General features: G+C 44.6%; 1 protein-coding gene across 3 annotated transcripts in view; it reads left to right on the top strand.

Annotated features, from left to right (window-relative positions):
• The window catches only part of SLIT1 (slit guidance ligand 1), a 342,047-nt gene that overhangs the window by 221,666 nt on the left and 98,503 nt on the right, over positions 1 to 21,878 (top strand). For all 3 annotated transcript variants that reach the window (XM_066601325.1, XM_066601327.1, XM_066601326.1), the window contains 4 exons: positions 6,626 to 6,697; positions 7,243 to 7,314; positions 8,351 to 8,422; positions 15,977 to 16,140. In XM_066601325.1, the coding sequence (XP_066457422.1) occupies positions 6,626 to 6,697; positions 7,243 to 7,314; positions 8,351 to 8,422; positions 15,977 to 16,140 (380 nt within the window). The remainder of the gene's footprint in view (positions 1 to 6,625; positions 6,698 to 7,242; positions 7,315 to 8,350; positions 8,423 to 15,976; positions 16,141 to 21,878) is intronic.

Consider the following 21,878-nt stretch of genomic DNA (forward strand, 5'->3'; position numbering starts at 1 on the left):
TTCTCCGCTAATGCTTCTCACATCCATAAAGTATTCACAAGTCGCTTCTGCTTCGCTCCGTCACCCGATCTGTTCACGTGCCGCGCAGACGAGGGTCGTCTCAATTAGTCCCCATCACGAAAACGTTATATAAGCTGCGGAGAGTAAGACCGCCACCTCCTGCGGGCACCGTGTGCGATGGGTATACTGCAAACCCTCATTCATCAAGCGCACTTTATGTGGAGCTTCCCAGTGCTTTCAGGGATTTAACAAGTTAAAGGGGCATTCTGAGCATTTAACCCCTTGCAGGATTGATGACCTGTCCTCAGTAGTTGATTGGCAGGGGTCCGGATGTTGACAGATTTGTCCGCATTGGGGTTAGAGGCGGATGTGCAATGTAAGGCATCGCTCCCATTCACAGTAATGGGAGCTATCCCTTTTATTGCACTTCTGTTTCCGACCCCTGTTTGGACGTCCGGCCCTGCTGCAGTAACTGTGAGAACTGAGATCAGATGCTTGTCATGGGTCCCGAGTGGCAGAACCTTGCCGATCATCTGTTGATGACCTATCCTGAAGATTGCTGGCCAGTCAGAGCCGCATGTAGTCTTAGATTACTGATGTACTACCAACGCACAGTGTAGTCATAGAATCAGTGCGGCCATCTTGGTTTGTCGGGGCATAGAGGGTTGCTTTAACACGTCTATATGAGATGCCCTGGTAACCCTAGACTGGTGGTTGCAGCAGCTCATTTAATACATTTTTCCTTAAAGCCATGTCAACAAGGCTCACAAAACATGAACCGGGTGTTACGATCGTGTGGGCAAACTAAGCACAAGCCCACACGATCGTGACCAAGAGGGTGATATGCACAGGTACACACATGGATTTCGGACAACTGACCCTAAGCCGGGACATCGCCCCAATAAAGGGCGGCCCAGCGGTCTTCGGATGTGGGCCCTAACTGCTCCTAGGAACGACGCACTAGAACAGGGACAGAACACAGAGCCAGAAAACACAGCATACAGCAGCCAAAATGCAACCATTAATAGCAGATAGTGATCTATATTTAAATACCAGGTATTAGTTGACATTTTGATCAAAACGTGGAAGCTAGCGGGCCACTTCATGGCTCCTGGCTATACCACTAGTCCCTACACTAACCAGGAGTCCAGCGACACCAGACACAGTTCACACTGCAACACACTAGGGTTAGCATGCCAGACTCCCAACCACATTGACACTGTTCACACCATATACTCTCTACAGGGCTATCCACACCTAATGTCTGGCCATATGCCAAACACTAGACACCAGTCACACAGCAAGCTTCAACACAGAAGTAACATGACTGCTCACCCTGGACACCAGACAAACACTGAACTGGAGCTGGGTTTATATGTGAGCATAGACCCGGGGGATTAGCTAGCAGGAGTTCACCACACCCGGCTAGCACAATCATTCACCACCTGTGGGCTGTGCTGCTAGAAACCCTAGTACTACAGGTCCCAGCAGAACAACGTAACACCGGGGTCTTTTGTACATATTGTTGAAGGAACGATTTCGTAAGGTTCTATTACCATGACCGATTGGCCCCGAACATTCCTTAAGTGAGCATAAAGATGCTCAATGGTGGCTACACATCTCACTGTGTATATCTGTATGGGGGCGAACCGCTCTGCTGACGATCAGTTGACCCCATAGAGCAGATAATCGTCCCCAGTAAACCGAGCGCTGACCGTTATAGTCATTGTCGTAAATGGTCATTAGCGTGGGCAGATTATCTGCAGGTGTAAAGGGACCTTAAAAGGGGGTTTCTCAGGGCTGAACTATTGCTGAATTATCTTCTGGTCATCCATTGTTAAACGGCAGGTGCTTCTACAGTATACATGTAGTACGCTGTTAGAGATCCGTGCTGCGTTAGTAGCGTAACATCTGTAAGCAGTGAGCTCCCCCTAGTGGTGCCTGCAAGCAACAAGAATTGTAATCTTTATCAATTAATCCTTTCCAATCCACTGTCTGACGTTTAAAGACATTATGATTTAAGGCTGTACAGCTCTGATGTTGGAAGACATCCAGCATATTGCCAGCCTCTCTGCGGTTGGAGTCTGTCCAGCGTGTCACCTCATGCAGTACTGGCTTTAGCCAGCAGATAGCACCGTTTTATAATGGCAGAAAAAGAGTAACCCCCCCCTAGGAAAACCAGGAATCCAACCCTGCCCGCGGCCAAGGACACTGTGATACCTGTCCGGGTCTTCTTTTTCTTCACAGCGTATGTGTGCGGAAGCACCGGCCGGCACACATGCGCAGTGGAATCCTCTTTCTTAAACTTCTGCTTTCCCGCGGTATCCGCACCCCGCCTGCAATGTCAATTGTGGACAGGCTGACGATCGGATGGCTTCCATTGACTTCCATTGACTGCAACGAAAGCCTTCTGTGCGGATTCCGCACTGAAATGGAGCACGCTGCAGTATTATTTCCGGACCAATGGGTCTGCAAATCAAATCCACATGCTTTATTCCATTTACAGACACCCATGAATTCCTATAGGTGGCGCTTTATTTCATTTACAGACACCCATGAATTCCTATAGGTGGCGCTTTATTTCATTTACAGACACCCATGAATTCCTATAGGTGGCTTCATTTGCGGCTCTTCTGCAAATCAGAACCATCTGTAGACATCGGGCCTTCATAGAGAACCCCCTATACAGATGATATTATATTTATATAGTAAAGTGGTTTAGGCAGAGCTCTTAGCACAGGACTGGGCCCATTCTCAGTATTTCTATGGTTTCTGTGTCTAGAGACGGCTGCTCAGCACCCGCTGCAAGAACTAGACAACTGATCCTGATATTAGAAAGCAGGCCCACAAGGGATCCAGTCCTGATAGGACATGTAACTAATCCATTTCTCTATAGTCATCATATGTGGTTATTGCTATCCTTGAGATGTGTGACATTAGATGGTAAGCTTCACTGACATGCACCGAATGGTCACTTTATTAGAGTCCTGGCCCTCTCATGACTGGCGCTTCTATGTATTGAGATTCTCCCCGTGACCGCGGAGCGCAGCATAAAATCACGTGACAAGTTTTCCGTGGATCAGTTTCAGTGTGAATCCACATTAGATGGGAAAATCCAGCGATCTGAGATACTCCAGCGAGACTAGCCGAGGTCGGGTCATCGGTGCTAGACTAGCCGAAGTTGGGTCATCGGTGCTAGACTAGCCCAGGTCGGGTCATCGGTGCTAGACTAGCCCAGGTCGGGTCATCGGTGCTAGACTAGCCGAGGTCGGGTCATCGGTGCTAGACTAGCCGAGGTCGGGTCATCGGTGCTAGACTAGCCGAGGTCGGGTCATCGGTGCTAGACTAGCCGTGGTCGGGTCATCGGTGCTAGACTAGCCGAGGTCGGGTCATCGGTGCTAGACTAGCCGAGGTCGGGTCATCGGTGCTAGACTAGCCGAGGTCGGGTCATCGGTGCTAGACTAGCCGAGGTCGGGTCATCGGTGCTAGACTAGCCGAGGTCGGGTCATCGGTGCTAGACTAGCCGAGGTCGGGTCATCGGTGCTAGACTAGCCGAGGTCGGGTCATCGGTGCTAGACTAGCCCGGGTCGGGTCATCGGTGCTAGACTAGCCGGGGTCGGGTCATCGGTGTTAGACTAGGCGGGGCCTGGTCATCGGTGCTAGACTAGGCGGGGCCTGGTCATCGGTGCTAGACTAGGCGGGGTCTGGTCATCGGTGCTAGACTAGCCGGGGTCGGGTCATTGGTGCTAGACTAGCCGGGGTCGGGTCATCGGTGCTAGACTAACCGGGGTCGGGTCATCGGTGCTAGACTAGCCGGGGTCGGGTCATCGGTGCTAGACTAGTCAGGGTCGGGTCATCGGTGCTAGACTAGCCCGGGTCGGGTCATCGGTGCTAGACTTGCCGAGGTCGCGTCATCAGTGCGACACTAGCCAGGACGGGTCATCAGTGCAACACTAGCCGGGGCGGGATATCACTGCCAACCCTGTGGGGTCTTCTCATGTAACGGTGTAGACAATATACGAAGAATGTGTGATTATGGAAAAACATCCAGTAAAAGGGGATTCTGTGCACACAAACAACAGAAAGGGGTTGGAGGAGCTTGTCAGGAATCATTGCAATGAGCAGGTCCTGTATAGTCCAGAGCATCCAACTAGTTGTTCCTTAGCACAGATGGACTATAACCGTAGACAACCAGTTCCAGCACCTTTGTGTCTAAAAGAACTGGAAAGGCAAGACTCCAGCGATCAAAAGAGCACAAAAATTGTATCTGAGCAGCGGAAAAACATCTCCTGGTCAGATGGATCCAGATTTCTATTGCCCTGTGTTGATGGGAGGCCAGAATTTGGCTCAAGCAGCATGAATCGCTGACCCTTCCTGTCAGCTGGCCAGAACATGTCAGCGCCTCCATCTAATCTACTAGAAGCTTTCCTGTCCGCAGGAGCCGATATTCCTGCAGGATGATTTCATCACCATGTAGAATCTATGACGCAACGAACTGAAAATGGAAGGAGGTCCAGCGCTACTAGATGGGGGTCTCTAATAAAGTGGCCATGCTGCCTACCTAGTGTGGTGTTCTCATTGATAGTGCATACAGTTATGCTATAAGAACAATACTGATGACATCATTGAGCAGTTATTATATGCCATCTGTATGTGAGCCCCATATCGCTGCACGGAGGTCAGCACAGGGGTGTATGAGGGCATCATCATAGGGGTTGTGCTCTATTAATGACACTGCGTGTTTTCAGTCTAGCGGTTGCCAGTCACGCAACATGTTACGGGGTCACCACTCCCTCCTTTCTAGGCGCTCGGCTCCATATTGTGATAATGGTTCCATTCCGGCCGCAGCCCTCATTCACGTCGCTGTGAATAATGTCCTCATTACAACCTTGGTCGTGTCTAATAAACCAGCTCCGTAATGAGATTGCTATTGTACGCACCACTACCCTTTATTGGCACGATTAAGATTAGAAAGGGACAAACTTTTCTCGCTGTCTATTCTGTTTCAGAGCCGCTAATTATAACAATTTCAATATTAACAAAGGCACAGCGGCCGTACCTATAAAAAGCCTGATCGTCAACAGGTAGAACGCATGGAGAGAAAGGGGCGAAATGGTCATCTGACTAAATACATGGAAATGAGCAATTATCTGGCTTTATGCAAAATGACTATTATCTAGTTACACTAGGCTATAATTATGAAATGGGGGGGGGGGCGTACTGTATGACACTGGGCGAGGAAAGCCTTTTTGCTGAGAGATTAGTTCATGTAGTTATGGTTATAAAGATTTCTCAGGAGTAAGCTGGTGTTTCACTACTGGAATGCCCAACGATCAGTTGTAATCTGCAGAGATCCTTGCAGCAAGTGCTTAATTTGCCTGCAGCACCTCCGCAGGGGAAATGAAGCATTACACAATTCCTCATTAAATGAATGGTCTCCTGAATGAGGAACTCTGTTCTCTTTGATTGATGGAGTCAGGCACCTGTTTTACTTCACTGCAAGGACAACTCTGCTCATACGACTTATTTCCCAGGGGAACAAGAGGATGGGTTAGGGTCCTTTAACAAGGGCCACATCCGCTGGAAGTCTGAACGATTAGCATTCATCGTAAACACATGGCCCGACTGAACGATAACTCGTTCGCTTCTCGTTCGTTTCTCCATGAATAAAAACTGAATGACGGATCGGGCCGTGGAAACAGGCAGTGGTTCACTTATGAATGACTGCCTGTTTATTGTGAATGTAGGTAGCCGGGCGGAACAATCCCCAACCTGCTCCGCCTCCATTCACTGAGCGATGCGCCATTCTATGTAAGAGCACAGGAACGATTAGTACTGGGCCGACCTGGGCATCTGCGTCCAACAGGGCATTCCATGTGAAAGGGCCCTCAGGAGACAAATATCCTGTCTGAGCTGTGTTTGATTTAAAGGATCAGCCCTCGTAGGTTTTAAAGGGGTTGTCCCATCGCAGCGTCTCAAGGCTGAGAAGAGGAACCCACTGCTGCTTTCTCAGCGATGTCACCAAGTGTTACAGAAACAGACGAGGCGGTTACCTACTGTAATTCCCATAAAAGTGAATGAGAGTTACGAAAATAGTGTAGCTATTTCACTACAGTGGGGCTGACGGAATAACCTAAGTTGAGATGTGACAGTCCCTTTAAGGCCCCTATACAGATTAGAATATAGTCGCCCAAGCCCTTGATTTCAGCAGGACCTGACAACTCTCGTATGTGTATGGGGGGCGTCTCAACTCTTCCCTGATGGATGATGTTGGGAGAAAGAAGGATTGAGGATATTGACTGTCAGCGCCCAACTCTATTGTTCATTCTTGGATACTCTGGACCCCCATTCTTGGGATTGTTGGCGATCCCACCGGGGAGACCCCTACTGATCAGATAATTATCCTCTATCCTATGGAGAGGGGATAACGTGTCTTCGCGGGACAACCCCTGTATTGCTCAGCGGGAGCTCCCCTTGTGTATGGGCTGATACGTATAATATGATATCCTCTACAGCAGATAATACTATATCCCTCCCACGTCACTGCCTTACGATCACATATGTGAGAAATGAATACAATACAAGAATGATAACGGGACACTTCCTTTTCTTTCTGTCTTTGCAGGGATCTCAGTGAGAATCTGATCCAGGCGATCCCAAGGAAAACCTTCCGTGGAGCGACCGAACTTAAGAACCTGTAAGTACATAAAGTTTAGCTTTGGCCTTCCTGTGCCAGTGTGTGCCAGCGGTCTCTGAGCCTTCAGCTGCTGCATGCAGGCAGAGGAGGCGAAGGTTGGAGACCGCTTGTACAATGTGTGTCTATTATGACCTGTTGATGACCGGCCAACAGTGGTCTGACGAAGCGTTGCACGCACTTTGAGGTGCACCTACAGATACAGCAGACGCTAAGGTGACATTTAAGGCGTTTTGATCATTTCACTCCAGTGTCGTGAAGAATGAATGAAAGGTGTCTGGAAAGAGCAGTGTGACCAAGGAAAGTCCTAGTATAGACCAAATTAAAGACGTTGGTGTAGCTGTACTCCAATTATGGAGACGGTAATAAAGACAGGAGTTTCTCGTGTGCTTAATGAGTTGCCCAAAATTTATCATGCCACCTGCTCTATTTTGATAAATTTCTTGTAATTTATGCCATTTTCGTCAACCCTTGATAGCTCTCCCCTGTGTATACTGCTGTGCAGCTTATGACCAATCCATTTATCTAATGCTGGCATTTCTTCTTAGCCAATTGGACAAGAATCAGATCAGTTGCATCGAGGATGGGGCTTTCCGTGCTCTTCGGGGGCTAGAAGTGTTGTAAGTATATAGCAGTCATTCAATTTGTAGGGTTTTTGTTTTTGGTGGTCCCAGACTATCAGAGGGGTTGTGCCCCAACTGACTTTTATCACCTAATTATAGGATGGGTGATAAAAGTCTGATCGGTGTGGGTCTCCCTAGAACAGGCGTCCTGTGTCTCCCTTTCCTCCTCACGATGGGCTTGCTGCACCCACCTGCAGTGATGTGGAGATTCAATGGCCTAGCGGTCGCACATGTGCCGTTACCGATAACCTGCAACTCTGACAACCCCTTTAAGGGTTATTCTCATCTCAGACTCAGTGTACACCGTTACTGTATAATATGAGTCCCGCCTCTGGGACCCGCACCTATCTATGGAATGAGGAGCCCGTCCTACTTCACCGCATCCACGTCCGGGCTCCAAGAGGTGGTTGGGTTTTATGGAAACAGCTTAGCGCCTTGTTCTGTTTCTGCAGCCTTAATTGATGGGAATTAAGGAACCATAGCCCATAGCAGGGTGCTTGGCTGTTCCCGTAAATCCCGGTAACACCCCGGCCACCTCTTGTAGCCTGGATGTTGTGGCCAGAAATAAGGGCAGGCTCGATGAGGCATGGAAAACAACACTAGCAACTATTCCTAGACTCGTTTTAATGAAAATTCTTGGTTGCGGCTTTGTATGTAAAAGACACAATCATAGTAAAGGGGGAATAAAAGACACGACATACGCTGCAAATCATTACAAGGTAACATCTGGCCAGAAAACAAGCCGTTATTACAGAGGACACATCTGTCACAAATATATACAGCCTGGTTGTTTCAATAAAGAATGGCGCTCCATGGCCTCATTCATAGAGGCGGGTGGTAAGTCACTGTTGGTTGTGCTTGTGGCTTCTGTCACATTTTTGTCCTGGGAGCAGCGCAGAGTATTTCCTCCAAGTTCTCAGATCCTGTCGGCAGTAAAGCTGATGAGCCCATGTACACGCTCCTCACTCGTATCCTCGCTTGGCCCTGCAATTTTTAGCTCTGTGTGATTAAAATGTTCTCTTCCTTCTTTCAGAACCCTCAACAACAACAACATCACCACAATCCCAGTTTCCAGTTTCAACCATATGCCGAAACTGAGGACTTTGTAAGTAAAAGGGTTTATCGCCTGGGAGGAAGAGCTTTATCAGTTGCATCAGGCATAATTATAGCAATTATATTCTTATACATAGGGGTGCGGTATAATAGTACTTATATTCTTGTACATAGGGAGCAGTATTATAGTAGTTATATTCTTGTACATAGGAGGCAGTATTATAGTAGTTATATTCTTGTACATAGGGGGCAGTATTATAGTAGTTATATTCTTGTACATAGGAGGCAGTATTATAGTAGTTATATTCTTGTACATAGGAGGCAGTATTATAGTAGTTATATTCTTGTACATAAAGGGCAGTATTATAGTAGTTATATTCTTGTACATAGGAGGCAGTATTATAGTAGTTATATTCTTGTACATAGGAGGCAGTATAATGATAGTAATAATCTTGTACATAGGGAGCAGTATTATAGTAGTTATATTCTTGTACATAGAGGCAGTATTATATTAGTTATATTCTTGTAGATAGGAGGCAGTATTATAGTAGTTATATTCTTGTACATAGGAGGCAGTATTATGGTAGTTATATTCTTGTACATAGGAGGCAGTATTATAGTAGTTATATTCTTGTACACAGGGGATAGTATTATAGTAGTTATATTCTTGTACATAGGAGGCAGTATTATAGTAGTTATATTCTTGTACATAGGGGCAGTATTATAGTAGTTATATTCTTGTACATAGGGGGCAGTATTATAGTAGTTATATTCTTGTACATAGCGGGCAGTATTATAGTAGTTATATTCTTGTATATAGGAGGCAGTATTATAGTAGTTATATTCTTATACATAAGGGCAGTATTATAGTAGTTATATTCTTGTACATAGCAGGCAGTATTATAGTAGTTATATTCTTATACATAGGGGGCAGTATTATAGTAGTTATATTCTTATACAGAGGGGACAGTATTATAGTAGTTATATTCTTGTACATAGGGGGCAGTATTATAGTAGTTATATTCGTGTACATAGGGAGCAGTATTATAGTAGTTATATTCTTGTACACAGGGGGCAGTATTATAGTAGTTGTATTCTTGTACATAGGAGGCAGTATTATAGTAGTTATATTCTTGTACATAGAGGACAGTATTATAGTAGTTATATTCTTGTACATAGGAGGCAGTATTATAGTAGTTATATTCTTGTACATAGGAGGCAGTATTATAGTAGTTATATTCTTGTACATAAAGGGCAGTATTATAGTAGTTATATTCTTGTACATAGGAGGCAGTATTATAGTAGTTATATTCTTGTACATAGGAGGCAGTATAATGATAGTAATAATCTTGTACATAGGGGGCAGTATTATAGTAGTTATATTCTTGTACATAGGGAGCAGTATTATAGTAGTTATATTCTTGTACACAGGGGATAGTATTATAGTAGTTATATTCTTGTACATAGGAGGCAGTATTATAGTAGTTATATTCTTGTACATAGGGGCAGTATTATAGTAGTTATATTCTTGTACATAGGGGGCAGTATTATAGTAGTTATATTCTTGTACATAGCGGGCAGTATTATAGTAGTTATATTCTTGTATATAGGAGGCAGTATTATAGTAGTTATATTCTTATACATAAGGGCAGTATTATAGTAGTTATATTCTTGTACATAGCAGGCAGTATTATAGTAGTTATATTCTTATACATAGGGGGCAGTATTATAGTAGTTATATTCTTATACAGAGGGGACAGTATTATAGTAGTTATATTCTTGTACATAGGGGGCAGTATTATAGTAGTTATATTCGTGTACATAGGGAGCAGTATTATAGTAGTTATATTCTTGTACACAGGGGGCAGTATTATAGTAGTTGTATTCTTGTACATAGGAGGCAGTATTATAGTAGTTATATTCTTGTACATAGAGGACAGTATTATAGTAGTTATATTCTTGTACATAGGAGGCAGTATTATAGTAGTTATATTCTTGTACATAGGAGGCAGTATTATAGTAGTTATATTCTTGTACATAAAGGGCAGTATTATAGTAGTTATATTCTTGTACATAGGAGACAGTATTATAGTAGTTATATTCTTGTACATAGGAGGCAGTATAATGATAGTAATAATCTTGTACATAGGGGGCAGTATTATAGTAGTTATATTCTTGTACATAGGGAGCAGTATTATAGTAGTTATATTCTTGTACATAGGGGGCAGTATTATAGTAGTTATATTCTTGTACATAGCAGCAGTATTATATTAGTTATATTCTTGTAGATAGGAGGCAGTATTATAGTAGTTACATTCTTGTACATAGGGGGCAGTATTACAGTAGTTACATTCTTGTACATAGGGGGCAGTATTATAGTAGTTATATTCTTGTACATAGGAGGCAGTATTATATTAGTTATATTCTTGTAGATAGGAGGCAGTATTATAGTAGTTATATTCTTGTACATAGGGGACAGTATTATAGTAGTTATATTCTTGTACATAGGGGGACAGTATTATAGTAGTTATATTCTTGTACATAGGGGGCAATATTATAGTAGTTATATTCTTGTACATAGGGAGCAGTATTATGGTAGTTATATTCTTGTACATAGGAGGCAGTATTATATTAGTTATATTCTTGTAGATAGGAGGCAGTATTATAGTAGTTATATTCTTGTACATAGGGGGCAGTATTATAGTAGTTATATTCTTGTACATAGGGTGCAGTATTATAGTAGTTATATTCTTGTACACAGGGGATAGTATTATAGTAGTTATATTCTTGTACATAGGAGGCAGTATTATAGTAGTTATATTCTTGTACATAGGGGGCAGTATTATAGTAGTTATATTCTTTTATATAGCGGGCAGTATTATAGTAGTTATATTCTTGTACATAAAGGGCAGTATTATAGTAGTTATATTCTTGTACATAAAGGGCAGTATTATAGTAGTTATATTCTTGTACATAAAGGGCAGTATTATAGTAGTTATATTCTTGTACATAGGAGGCAGTATTATAGTAGTTATATTCTTATACATAAGGGCAGTATTATAGTAGTTATATTCTTATACATAGGGGGGCAGTATTATAGTAGTTATATTCTTGTACATAGCAGGCAGTATTATAGTAGTTATATTCTTATACATAGGGGGCAGTATTATAGTAGTTATATTCTTGTACATAGCAGGCAGTATTATAGTAGTTATATTCTTATACATAGGGGGCAGTATTATAGTAGTTATATTCTTATACAGAGGGGACAGTATTATAGTAGTTATATTCTTGTACATAGGGGGCAGTATTATAGTAGTTATATTCTTGTACATAGGGGGACAGTATTATAGTAGTTATATTCTTGTACTTAGGGGGACAGTATTATAGTAGTTTTATTCTTGTACATAGCGGGCAGTATTATAGTAGTTATATTCTTGTACATAGGGGACAGTATTATACTAGTTATATTCTTGTACATAGGGGGCAGTATTATAGTAGTTATATTCTTGTACATAGGAGCAGTATTATAGTAGTTATATTCTTGTACATAGGGGCAGTATTATAGTAGTTATATTCTTGTACATAGGAGCAGTATTATAGTAGTTATATTCTTGTACATAGGGGGGCAGTATTTTAGTAGTTATATCCCAACAGATAATATTCATTTGGTAACTAGAAGAGATGCCTTTAGACTCCAGTGGAGTCCGATGAGATATTTCACTTGCCATCTTCAATAATACACCACACCGGTAGTTCCTGCTACTCCATAAAGTGATGAACACGTCGGGGAAGCATGTCAGTTATTAATTTCCTGTTCATTAAGAAGTGCCGCTATCCTGTTAGCAGAGAGGCGGCTCGCCCGTGTTTAGAGGGACATTTCATTTGTGTCATGTGTAATTTTGCTGGTGGTAAATGGAATGTCACGCATGACTAGCAAGAGGCAGTAAAAGCTTTATCCAATAATAACTGTGTTCCTCGCGCAATATGTAATATATCCTAATCCTCTTTCAGCCGATTACTCCGTGTGTTCAGATGGAATTATTATTAGCAGGGAATAAATGGGTCTGTTCCGTATTTACATGACAATGGCATCTCTGCTGGGATAGACTGCGATGGGATTGGAAGAAGCTGCAAAGGACGAGTTAAGAGACGCAGAAGCTTTCTGGGCCTCGTCTTAAATGTGTTTCACATTTCTCAAGCTTACATAATGTTCTGTTCGAATAGAGTTTACTGCAAAGGCATGTATACAACCCGGAGGAGGCGGGGGGTTATTATATAGGATAGCTGCTTCATAGCCACAGTCAGCATCACAGGTTACCTGGAGAAGCGGCATTCATTTCTATGGAGTTCACACAAAGTAGTTGCCTTTATTCCCTAGAATCAGCGCCACTCTTGTCCACAGGCTATGACTAGTATTGCAGCTCAGCTGTGGTTTTTTAACCCCTTTCCAGGCCTTTTTTTTTTCTAGTTGTCATTTTTTTCCTCCTCGATTTTAAAAAGTCATAACAACGCTACATTGGTAGTTTTTTTTCTGAGACGTGTTGTATTTTCCATTGGTAGCACATAATGTATTGGAAAACTGATACATTTTTAAGTGGGGCAAAATGTAAAAAAAAAACAAAAACACAATTTCACCATGAGGGCTTCGTTCAAGGCAAACTGTGCTTTTTATTGATACCTTTTTGTGGTACCTAAAACTTTTGATCAATTTTTTTCTTGAAGAAGGAAAGAGCAAAAAAGAGGAATTCTGTCCCTGTTTTATTTTCTTTTGATCGCGTTTACTGTGTGGAAGTAATATATATATTTACTAATGCTTCTACTGGCATTTTTTTTTTACAAAACCTGGAAACGGGGGCGGGGGGGGGGGGGTGAGAGGGGGTAAACTTTAAATATTTTAATTATTTAAAAATCTTTATTTCAGTCATTTTTCCTTTTTGTAATTCCTCAGTGGACTTGAACTTGTGATTTCTTATACAGTATAATACAATACCGTAGTACAGCGTTATATTGTATGATTATCAGCATTGTGTTAAGATGTGCCACAGCCTTGGGCCTCTAGAAGGCAGCCGGATGCCATGACACCCAGACATCACCCCGCACTTTCTTCACTGCAGCAGTCACATGTCCTGGTCAGCAGCAACCAGGAAGGACAGAGTAGTTGTGAAGCAATTTTAAATTGTGCGAAAACCCCTCAGAGCTGGCCATATGCATAAATTGAAGGTTTACTGATTCATGTGGCTGGGCTCTCGGCTATTTCAGATGGCAGATATTGGGTAAAGAAGGATTGGGCTTGTTGGAATGCAGCATATCCAATCCTTTGCCCCTCGGGAGAAAAGCAGCCACTATAGGGGGTGGGCAATGGCTTCTTCCACATTGAGGTAGACATGCACGCTCTGCTGAGATGAATGTGCTCTTATGATGGGGCCGGATAAAGAGCTTCGCAGAAATGAGCATTGGGCCTACCGTTATGGGCATAGCCGGCTTTAGATGTGTCTGGCAATGTCACACACAGCCCATAGACAAGGGGGGCGCTGTTACTGGCATTCAATCCCTGTAACATGCCTACCATGTGGGGCTGCAGATGGACCTTCCACGTCTGTCACACAGCTGCGGTTGTGTCCTCTGAATGGTGTTCTTTACCACTTTCAGATCTTTGCTTGCTGTCAGTAAATGGAAACCTTGTTCCTATATATTCCTTGATGATGTCCTGCTTGCAGAGGCGCTCGACTTCACAGGATATATTCTCTTGTAGCTGCTGCGCACCACGAGGCGTGTGGTTTTACTACGAATTGTTGTGGCACCGCAGTTAGCACAGACAATTTGGGGTGAGACCGAGTGAGGTTTTTGCTGAGCAGCACAACCACCACAAACACTGCGGCCGTATCAGCAGGGCGTTATAAGTAGTGTCGAGCAATATTGAAATAAGCGGGTCAGGGTGAAAGATTTAAAGGGCCACTCCAGCGAAAACACATTTTTACATACGTGCCCCCATTGATGTTATTATGACACTCTACACATCTCCTCTCTGTATTCCAGTCACTTCCCTGCACTGCAGCCCTGCTCTGCCAACAGCTGGATTACAAATTTTTTTTTCAGTTTCAGTTTCAATGAATCCCATGATGAACAGTAAAGGCTACACCATTTTTGTCTGCAAGGGGAAGCGCTTAATTATCATTACCTTCTATTTCACTTAAAATGGCTACAGTCAGGAGTAGGAGCTGTGATCTCCTCTATTATACCTGTATGACAGGAGCTTTTTTGATCATCGTCAGAAACTGTGATAGGAGCGCCTGTCTGCCTTCAACACAGTTGCAGCGGTAGATCCATGTAATAGCATCAAACAGACTGAGAAAGTGACTAGAAAATGAATACATATCTAAGTGGGTCTGAGCTGGTGAGAATGAGATCACATGACCATCTGAGACAAAAAGAAATAACTAACCAAAGTAACACTAGATTATATATATACATACATACACACACATACTGGGGGTAAGCTGCATGATCAGTGAATTACTGGAGTGGCCTTTTAAAAAGACTATTGTGAGTCCAGATTCCTGATTCTGACATTCATTACAATTAACAGGAGTAAAAATTCTCTAATTTGTCCTTGAAAAAACCATGGAGGAGGAGGGGTAGGGGGTGATGGCAGCAGCGGAGGGGTAGGGGGGTGATGGCAGCAGCGGAGGGGTAGGGGGGTGATGGCAGCAGCGGAGGGGTAGGGGGGTGATGGCAGCAGCCTAGTGGTCAGCACTGCTGCCTTATAGAGATGAGGTCCAAATCCTCAACAAGGTTTAAACCTCGATTGCAGCATACTAAGCCAGTAAGCTCCAAGTAGAGGGACAATATTTTGGCAATTTTTGCTAATAATCTCATCGGGTAATCTAATCCGATTTAGCAAAAATCGGCACGACTTTATAGCTCAGGCGATTATGACGGACAACACTAATCATAAGGACAAGTCTTCAGTCTAAAGCTATAAGGGAGCGTTCACACGTAGGGATTTTCCGCAGCAGAAAAATCTGCATCGAACTTTGCACCAAAGGTGAGGATTTTGATGCAGATTTCACACCTTTAGGGCTTATTGACACGTCTGTATATCAGCCGGGTTTACACGCCCAGCCGATATACAGTGTCTCTTTCTGCAGGGGGAGGAGGCGGGCTGGGAGCAGTGCCATGAGCTACCACCCCTCGCTACTGTTTGCAATGGGAGGGGCATGATGGCGGTGGGGCTTAGTTCCACTCTGCCCCCTCCCATTGCAAATAGTGTCGGAGAGGGGGCGGGAGCTCAGTGCACTGCTCCCAGCCTGGCCCACCTCCTCCCCCTGCAGAAAGAGACACCATATATCTGCAGGGCGTGAAAACCCTGCTGATATAAGCATGTGTGAATAAGCCCTGAGTATGAGGTGTAGAGTCTGCTGTGGATCCACGCCAAAATCCTCACCAAATGGTGCAGATTTGGTCAGTATACTGCCACTATTGAATTTTTCTCCGCTACATGTGAGCGCCCCCTATGGCGGTTCGTGGAGCCGTAATTTGAAGTATCAGTACAGAACGTTCTTCATGTGATCTTATGATTATCTGCTGATTGTCTTTCTTCCAGCCGACTGCATTCCAACAACTTGTTCTGTGACTGCCACTTGGCATGGCTCTCTCAGTGGCTTCGCCAGCGACCAACCATTGGGCTCTTCACACAGTGCACTGCGCCGACCCAGCTCCGTGGCCTCAACGTGGCAGAAGTCCAGAAACATGAGTTCAGCTGCTCAGGTCAGACTTCTTTTATTCCACCATCAGTATCTTTGTGAATACATTGCATTACGTATCTGTTTTACAGCTTGGATTCTAGTCCAGAGAAGCATTCACAGGTCTGCAGACTTCAGAGCTGAAATCTACAGCCATTCCTTGCTGGGCCGGTATCTGACCTTCTGTACTTGAATTGCATTCTGTGAAATGACAGATTTTCGTCTGAGACTGAATAATTAATTGCTGAAGAAAAAAGTGCTGTAAGGCTAGATCCACAGGGGTGGGTGCGATTTTTCCACAGGAAAACCATGAAAAAAATTGCGTCCTTGTCCCCGCAATTTTTGAGTGGCCGCGATGCTTTTTTTTTTTTTTTTTTTAGAATACTCTCGCACCGCTGCCACCCGCGATGAAATTGCACGATTTCCTATCGCAAAAGTCAATAGGACTTTCTAATGTTAAAATCGCAACGCAAGTTCGTGCGTTGCAATACGACAAAAAGCAGGCTCCATAGGGAAATATGGGAAAAAATGTCATATCGCTGAGAGATAGAACACGCTGCGATTTTTTGTTCTCGTGACATCGCATCAGTGAAAACATCGCTAACGTGAAGTAAACCATTGAAAATCATTGGTTTTATAAATCTGCTTTTTTTCTTCACTCTCGCATTGTGCGACTTTATCGCTTGTGTGAAACCAACCTAATAAAAGGGTGAATGCCCACGGACGGATTTGCACCGCATTTCCCGCGGCGGAAATCCGCAGTGGCAAGTTTCTATTGAAGCTAATAGCTGTCTGCCTGCCAATGCACACACGCGGATTTCCGCAGCGGGGAGAGGGGGGGGCTCCATTGATATGAAGGAATGGGGACCGCGGACAGCCACGCTCACTTGCTGGCACTTTTTTGTTTTGAATCGCGGTATTCCCGCTGCAGACATCCGCGGGTGTATTCTACATCGCTCGTGGGCATGAGCCCTTACTCTGCATTGTCAGAGATGAGTTTATCTGCCCGGGTCGTGTCTGTTGACGATCTTACAAAGTTTTTGTACTGTTTATGTAGTTTTGGAAAGTGTGAAATGTACCGTTTCCAGAAGGTCTAATAAGTGTTTCGACCTACAGATATCCCCACGTCAGAGCCGATCACATGATCATTACTGAGAATTAGAACTTTTACTTCTAAAATGGATTCTGTCAGCAGAAATATCAGCCTACGGCCGGCTGCACGCGGGATCCGGCCCTGGCAGCAGCGGCGTCCACCCGCGTGTACCTGCTTTCATTTTCCTCTTTCTGTACTGCGGATGGTCCGCACAGCTCGCCGTCAGACATGCAGAGTACAGACTTTTATTTTAACTCCTGCTTTTCCTGCTGAATTCGCGGCCCGTCCACAATTTGAATTGCGGATGAGCCGTAGGTCAGACAGCTTCCATTGACTTCAATGGATGCCATACGTGCGGAAAATGAAGCATGCTGCGATTTTTTTTATCCGCAGTTGGTTTCCGCTCGTGTGCATGAAGAATCATTTTTGCATTGAATGCTATGGGCGGTATTTGATGAGGAATCAGGAGGCGGACGCCCGCTCCAGATTCCCCAATTCAGATTTGCCCGTGTGCATTCACCTTAAGTCTTCCGCCATACTCCATGCAGCATGATACATGCAGGGTGCACATGTTTTCGGATAAAAGCAACCTTTCAGCCAGACTCCAAAATCTCCGGGGGGGAGGGGGGGGGGGCCTGTGTGTGCGAGAGTCCTGAGGTCAGCAGACAGGGGGAGGCAGCGAGCCGGAGGAGAGTGTCTGTGATGCTGGGACCAGCTCTCTCTCAAGGCGCCAAATTTGCATACAGGGCAGTGAAACATTAACAGTAATATTTTGGGGTAAGGCTAAAAGGCTGCTTTTATACAAAAGCGTGTGAGCTGCATGTATCGTGGTGCTACAGGACGGATTAGATCAATATTTCTGCTGATGGGTTCTCCTTAAAGGCAATGTATCACCGCTATATTAATTTTACTAGTTAAAACTAGATAGAGAAACAGTTTCCATTTTTGTAATGTGTTTTTATTGTCTGATTGTACATTTTTAATACTTTTGTCTATACATGACTACGGGGCCGGCCATCTTGCCTGAGCTGCAATTAGCAGCATTTAGAGACATGCTTTACATCAGCACTCATGAGCTAGTCACACAGTGGACCCACTGACTTCTATGGGAGAGTGCTCTGTGACCTGTGCGCATATATCCCTATTCAACACCAGCTCTACTCGAGCCAACCTAACAAACCAATCACCGTGAATCAGCAAAACCAAATAACCAATCAACATGAGTCAGCCAACCCAAATAACCAATCACCGTGAATGAGTAAATCCAAACAACCAATCAGGTTGCGAATGGTGTGGAAAGGGGGTTGTAAAAAGCTAATATGCGACCTGTGCAGGGAGAGGAGGAGGTGGGCTGTGACATCACCTTTTGTAAATGGTGGATCCCGTGTTATCTATACGTAGGTGTCACCTCTCAGTCTAATCCTGATGACAATGAGAGGACTGCTGAGAAGAACAGGAAGTATCGGACTATTATTAGGCTTAGTGGTCAGAGAGAGAACTGCAGGATTTCAGGATTGTTATACAACAGGCCGATCCCCTTCACTCCTGTATCCCAGATACACATTATATCCCCTCCTTCCATATAATGTTGATGCTGCAGGCAGAATACAAGTTTATTCCTAGCCTTGCTGTTGTATTGCCTCCACATCTTCAAAAGTCACACTTGTGTGATAAGAGGCGCAGCGAGTCGTCTCGCCGCTGCGAGGTCAGCTGGATTTCCGCCGTTACGGCCATGGATGTGGTGTTTACTATCTGTGCAAATGAGGAACAGCTGCTGCAAGAAAAGCCACAGCTGAGACCTCCCATTAAGCTGAATGAAACGGAGACACAATATGATGAAATATTAAAGGTCCGCATCTACTGCAGACCCTACAGATGGGGAGCGCGGAGACCGCCACTCAGGCGTATCAATGATGTTTGTTTATATCGCCACTTTGGGTCACACTAATGAATATGGAGACACCGAGAAGAAAGCCGCAGCGCCACCCACAAATCTGTCTCTTTGTATCGCACAACAGGAGCGCCATTCAGGACGTTTTTCATAAATCATGCAAACCAAATGGCCCTCTGCAAACCGCGGCACGATGAGAGGGGGCATTTTTGGGAAGTGCACTTGAAAACAAGCCAGAGTGTTAGTTTTCGAATCGGGGGGCCCTATGATGTGTAAAGGCATTGCTGACTGTCACATGTCATTTTTATTCCCGCCATCCAAATGAGCCCCTCAGGCACCAAGGCATCCGTGTGCAACGCTTGCAGCTACGTAGTAGTCAGCCTCGTGCTAAGGCTTCATTCATGGACTGTATTCGGAGATCCTTGTTAAACAGGTCCTAAATACATCACACATAGCCTACTATGGGACAATACCGACCTCACGCCATACTACAGGGGCAACATATGGCATCCTCTTCTGGTATGTTGAGCCCTTGTGTCACGCATCACCCTTCATCATTGCTTTAGGCATAGCACAGAAGGTCAAATTACTTCTATCTAACGGCACTTTTACAGAAAACGATTCTCGGTCTGATGTGAGTATCTGCATTTCTCCTATGGGCTAATAATCACTGGTTTGAACCCGAAATATTTTCTGAATGAAAATAGATGCAAGTTTGAAACTTTGTACAACGTGCTATAGTTGGTGCTATAGTGGTGCCTGACGGCCATCGTGGTGGCAGCCATCTTGGATTCGGCTCAAGAAATGTTAATGGAGAGAGGGTCATGGGATACATGATTTGAGGGTACAGTTTCATCAGAGGTTGATAGCTGCAGTCATTTTTTCCATACCTGCAATCTTTTTTGTTATGTCTGATGTCATGTGGAGTATAAATAAAGTTATTATGTTGAATTATGTGGTATGGAAAACACTAATCGTCTGTCCTTTCAGGTGCCGGAAGATGCCATTAACAGTCCAGGACAGAACTGAGATCATCCTGATGGTCGGTCACAGAGGTCCACTAGAGGTGGCCGAGGCCTTCAATCAAGAACACCCAGGAAGACGCCAGGGAGAGCAGGAACTATCAGGAGTTATGGGGAGCCGGTAGTGTCCAGGACTGAGCGAGAACTAGTCGTCCGACCAGTGTGTCCAATCCCCAGGTGTTGGCAGCTGTTATCACAAAGAGTTCACAGAAAAGCTCCGGCAGACTGGCACTGGAGTACGGTGTAAGGCAACCGACTGTCGTAAGGATCCTCAAGGCACACAAGTGTCACTCATACAAACTGCAGCCGCAACAGAAGTTGTGTGAAGACGACCCGCGTGCTCTCACTGGCGACTTCCTGGGTGTTCTTGACTGAAGGCCTCGGCCACCTCATGTGAACCTCTGTGACCGACCATCAGGATGATCTCTGTTCCTGAACTGTTAACGGCATCTTCCGGCACCTAAATAGACAGGCAATTAGTATTTTCCATACCACATACAGCAACATAACAACTATACTAACATGCAGCAGGATATCATACACTCAAAACTGGTTGCAGGTAGGAAAATGACTGCGCCTCTCAGTTTCTACTGAAGTTCTACACTTAAAGAATGTACCCCATGACCCCCTTTTCTTTGACGTTTCTTGGTCTGAATCCGAAATACCTGCCACCAATACGGCCAGCAAGCACCACCATAGTGCAAAACACTCTTGTGTTGTACAAAGTTTCCTACTTGTGCCTCTTTTCGTTCAGGATGTATTCCTGGTGGCCCTGACTTTTGGATCACCCTGTAGAGGTGCATTCTGAACCCGCAGTGCTGTAGACAGTAAATGCAAGGGTGGGATATTTCTTCCTGGCTCTTAATGACAAAGTCTTGAGCAAGTTTCAGATCCCGCAGACACATTTACGACGTGTTATCCCGTTTGCATAGTTCATTTATTTCACAGTTTTCTGGTGCCAGTGACACAGTGATGACTTCTAATTGCAGGGCTGGCATGCGGCATGGTGACATCCCCATCGCAGGGACATCTGGAGCCATCTCATTACACTTTTATGTTCAGTATGCAGGAATACACGGTTTTTAATTCCCACACAATTTGAGCTGTAAACTGAGAGAGGTGAAAAGGCGCCACGTACGCGTAGAGACGGCGGAGACAGCTTGTTGATGGACGCCTCGGCCCTCGGGTGAATTTCATGTCTTATTCGTAAACTTTAAGAACTATTACAAAAAGAACACTTTTTGTTTCATATGATGTCAGCCCTAAGCTTCTCCGAACCATCCACACATGGCAGTAACCACATGCACACTGTTTAATTAGTACTGTATACATTTATAGCCTCTTCTTGCAGCCCCCACTTCCTGCTGGGTACGTTGCTACAGATCGACTCGCAACCAGTTGACCCCCTTCCTGATCAACCGCCATATGAATACGTTGCATACTTTTACATCGGGCGACTATCGCACCCACGCTTTCACACAGGAGAAATAGCTGTTCAGTGAATGGAGGTGGAGCGCCGGAGAACTCTTCCGACCGCCCGTCTCCATTCACAGTGAACAATCATGTAAAAATGTACAACTGCCTGAGAAGTCGCTCAATAGTCGCCTCGTTAACGGCGATTTTTCACTCAGTAGCCTTTCGGATCTCACTATGACATGGGCCAGCTATCGTTGGACAATAGTCGACCCATGTAAAAGTCCCCTCACTGTGGTCCTAGGAAGCCCTAGCTGCTGCACAGTACACTGCCTCTCCAGGAT

Source organism: Eleutherodactylus coqui, chromosome 4, assembly GCF_035609145.1.
Source record: "Eleutherodactylus coqui strain aEleCoq1 chromosome 4, aEleCoq1.hap1, whole genome shotgun sequence".
NCBI classification, from domain to species: Eukaryota; Metazoa; Chordata; class Amphibia; order Anura; family Eleutherodactylidae; genus Eleutherodactylus; species Eleutherodactylus coqui.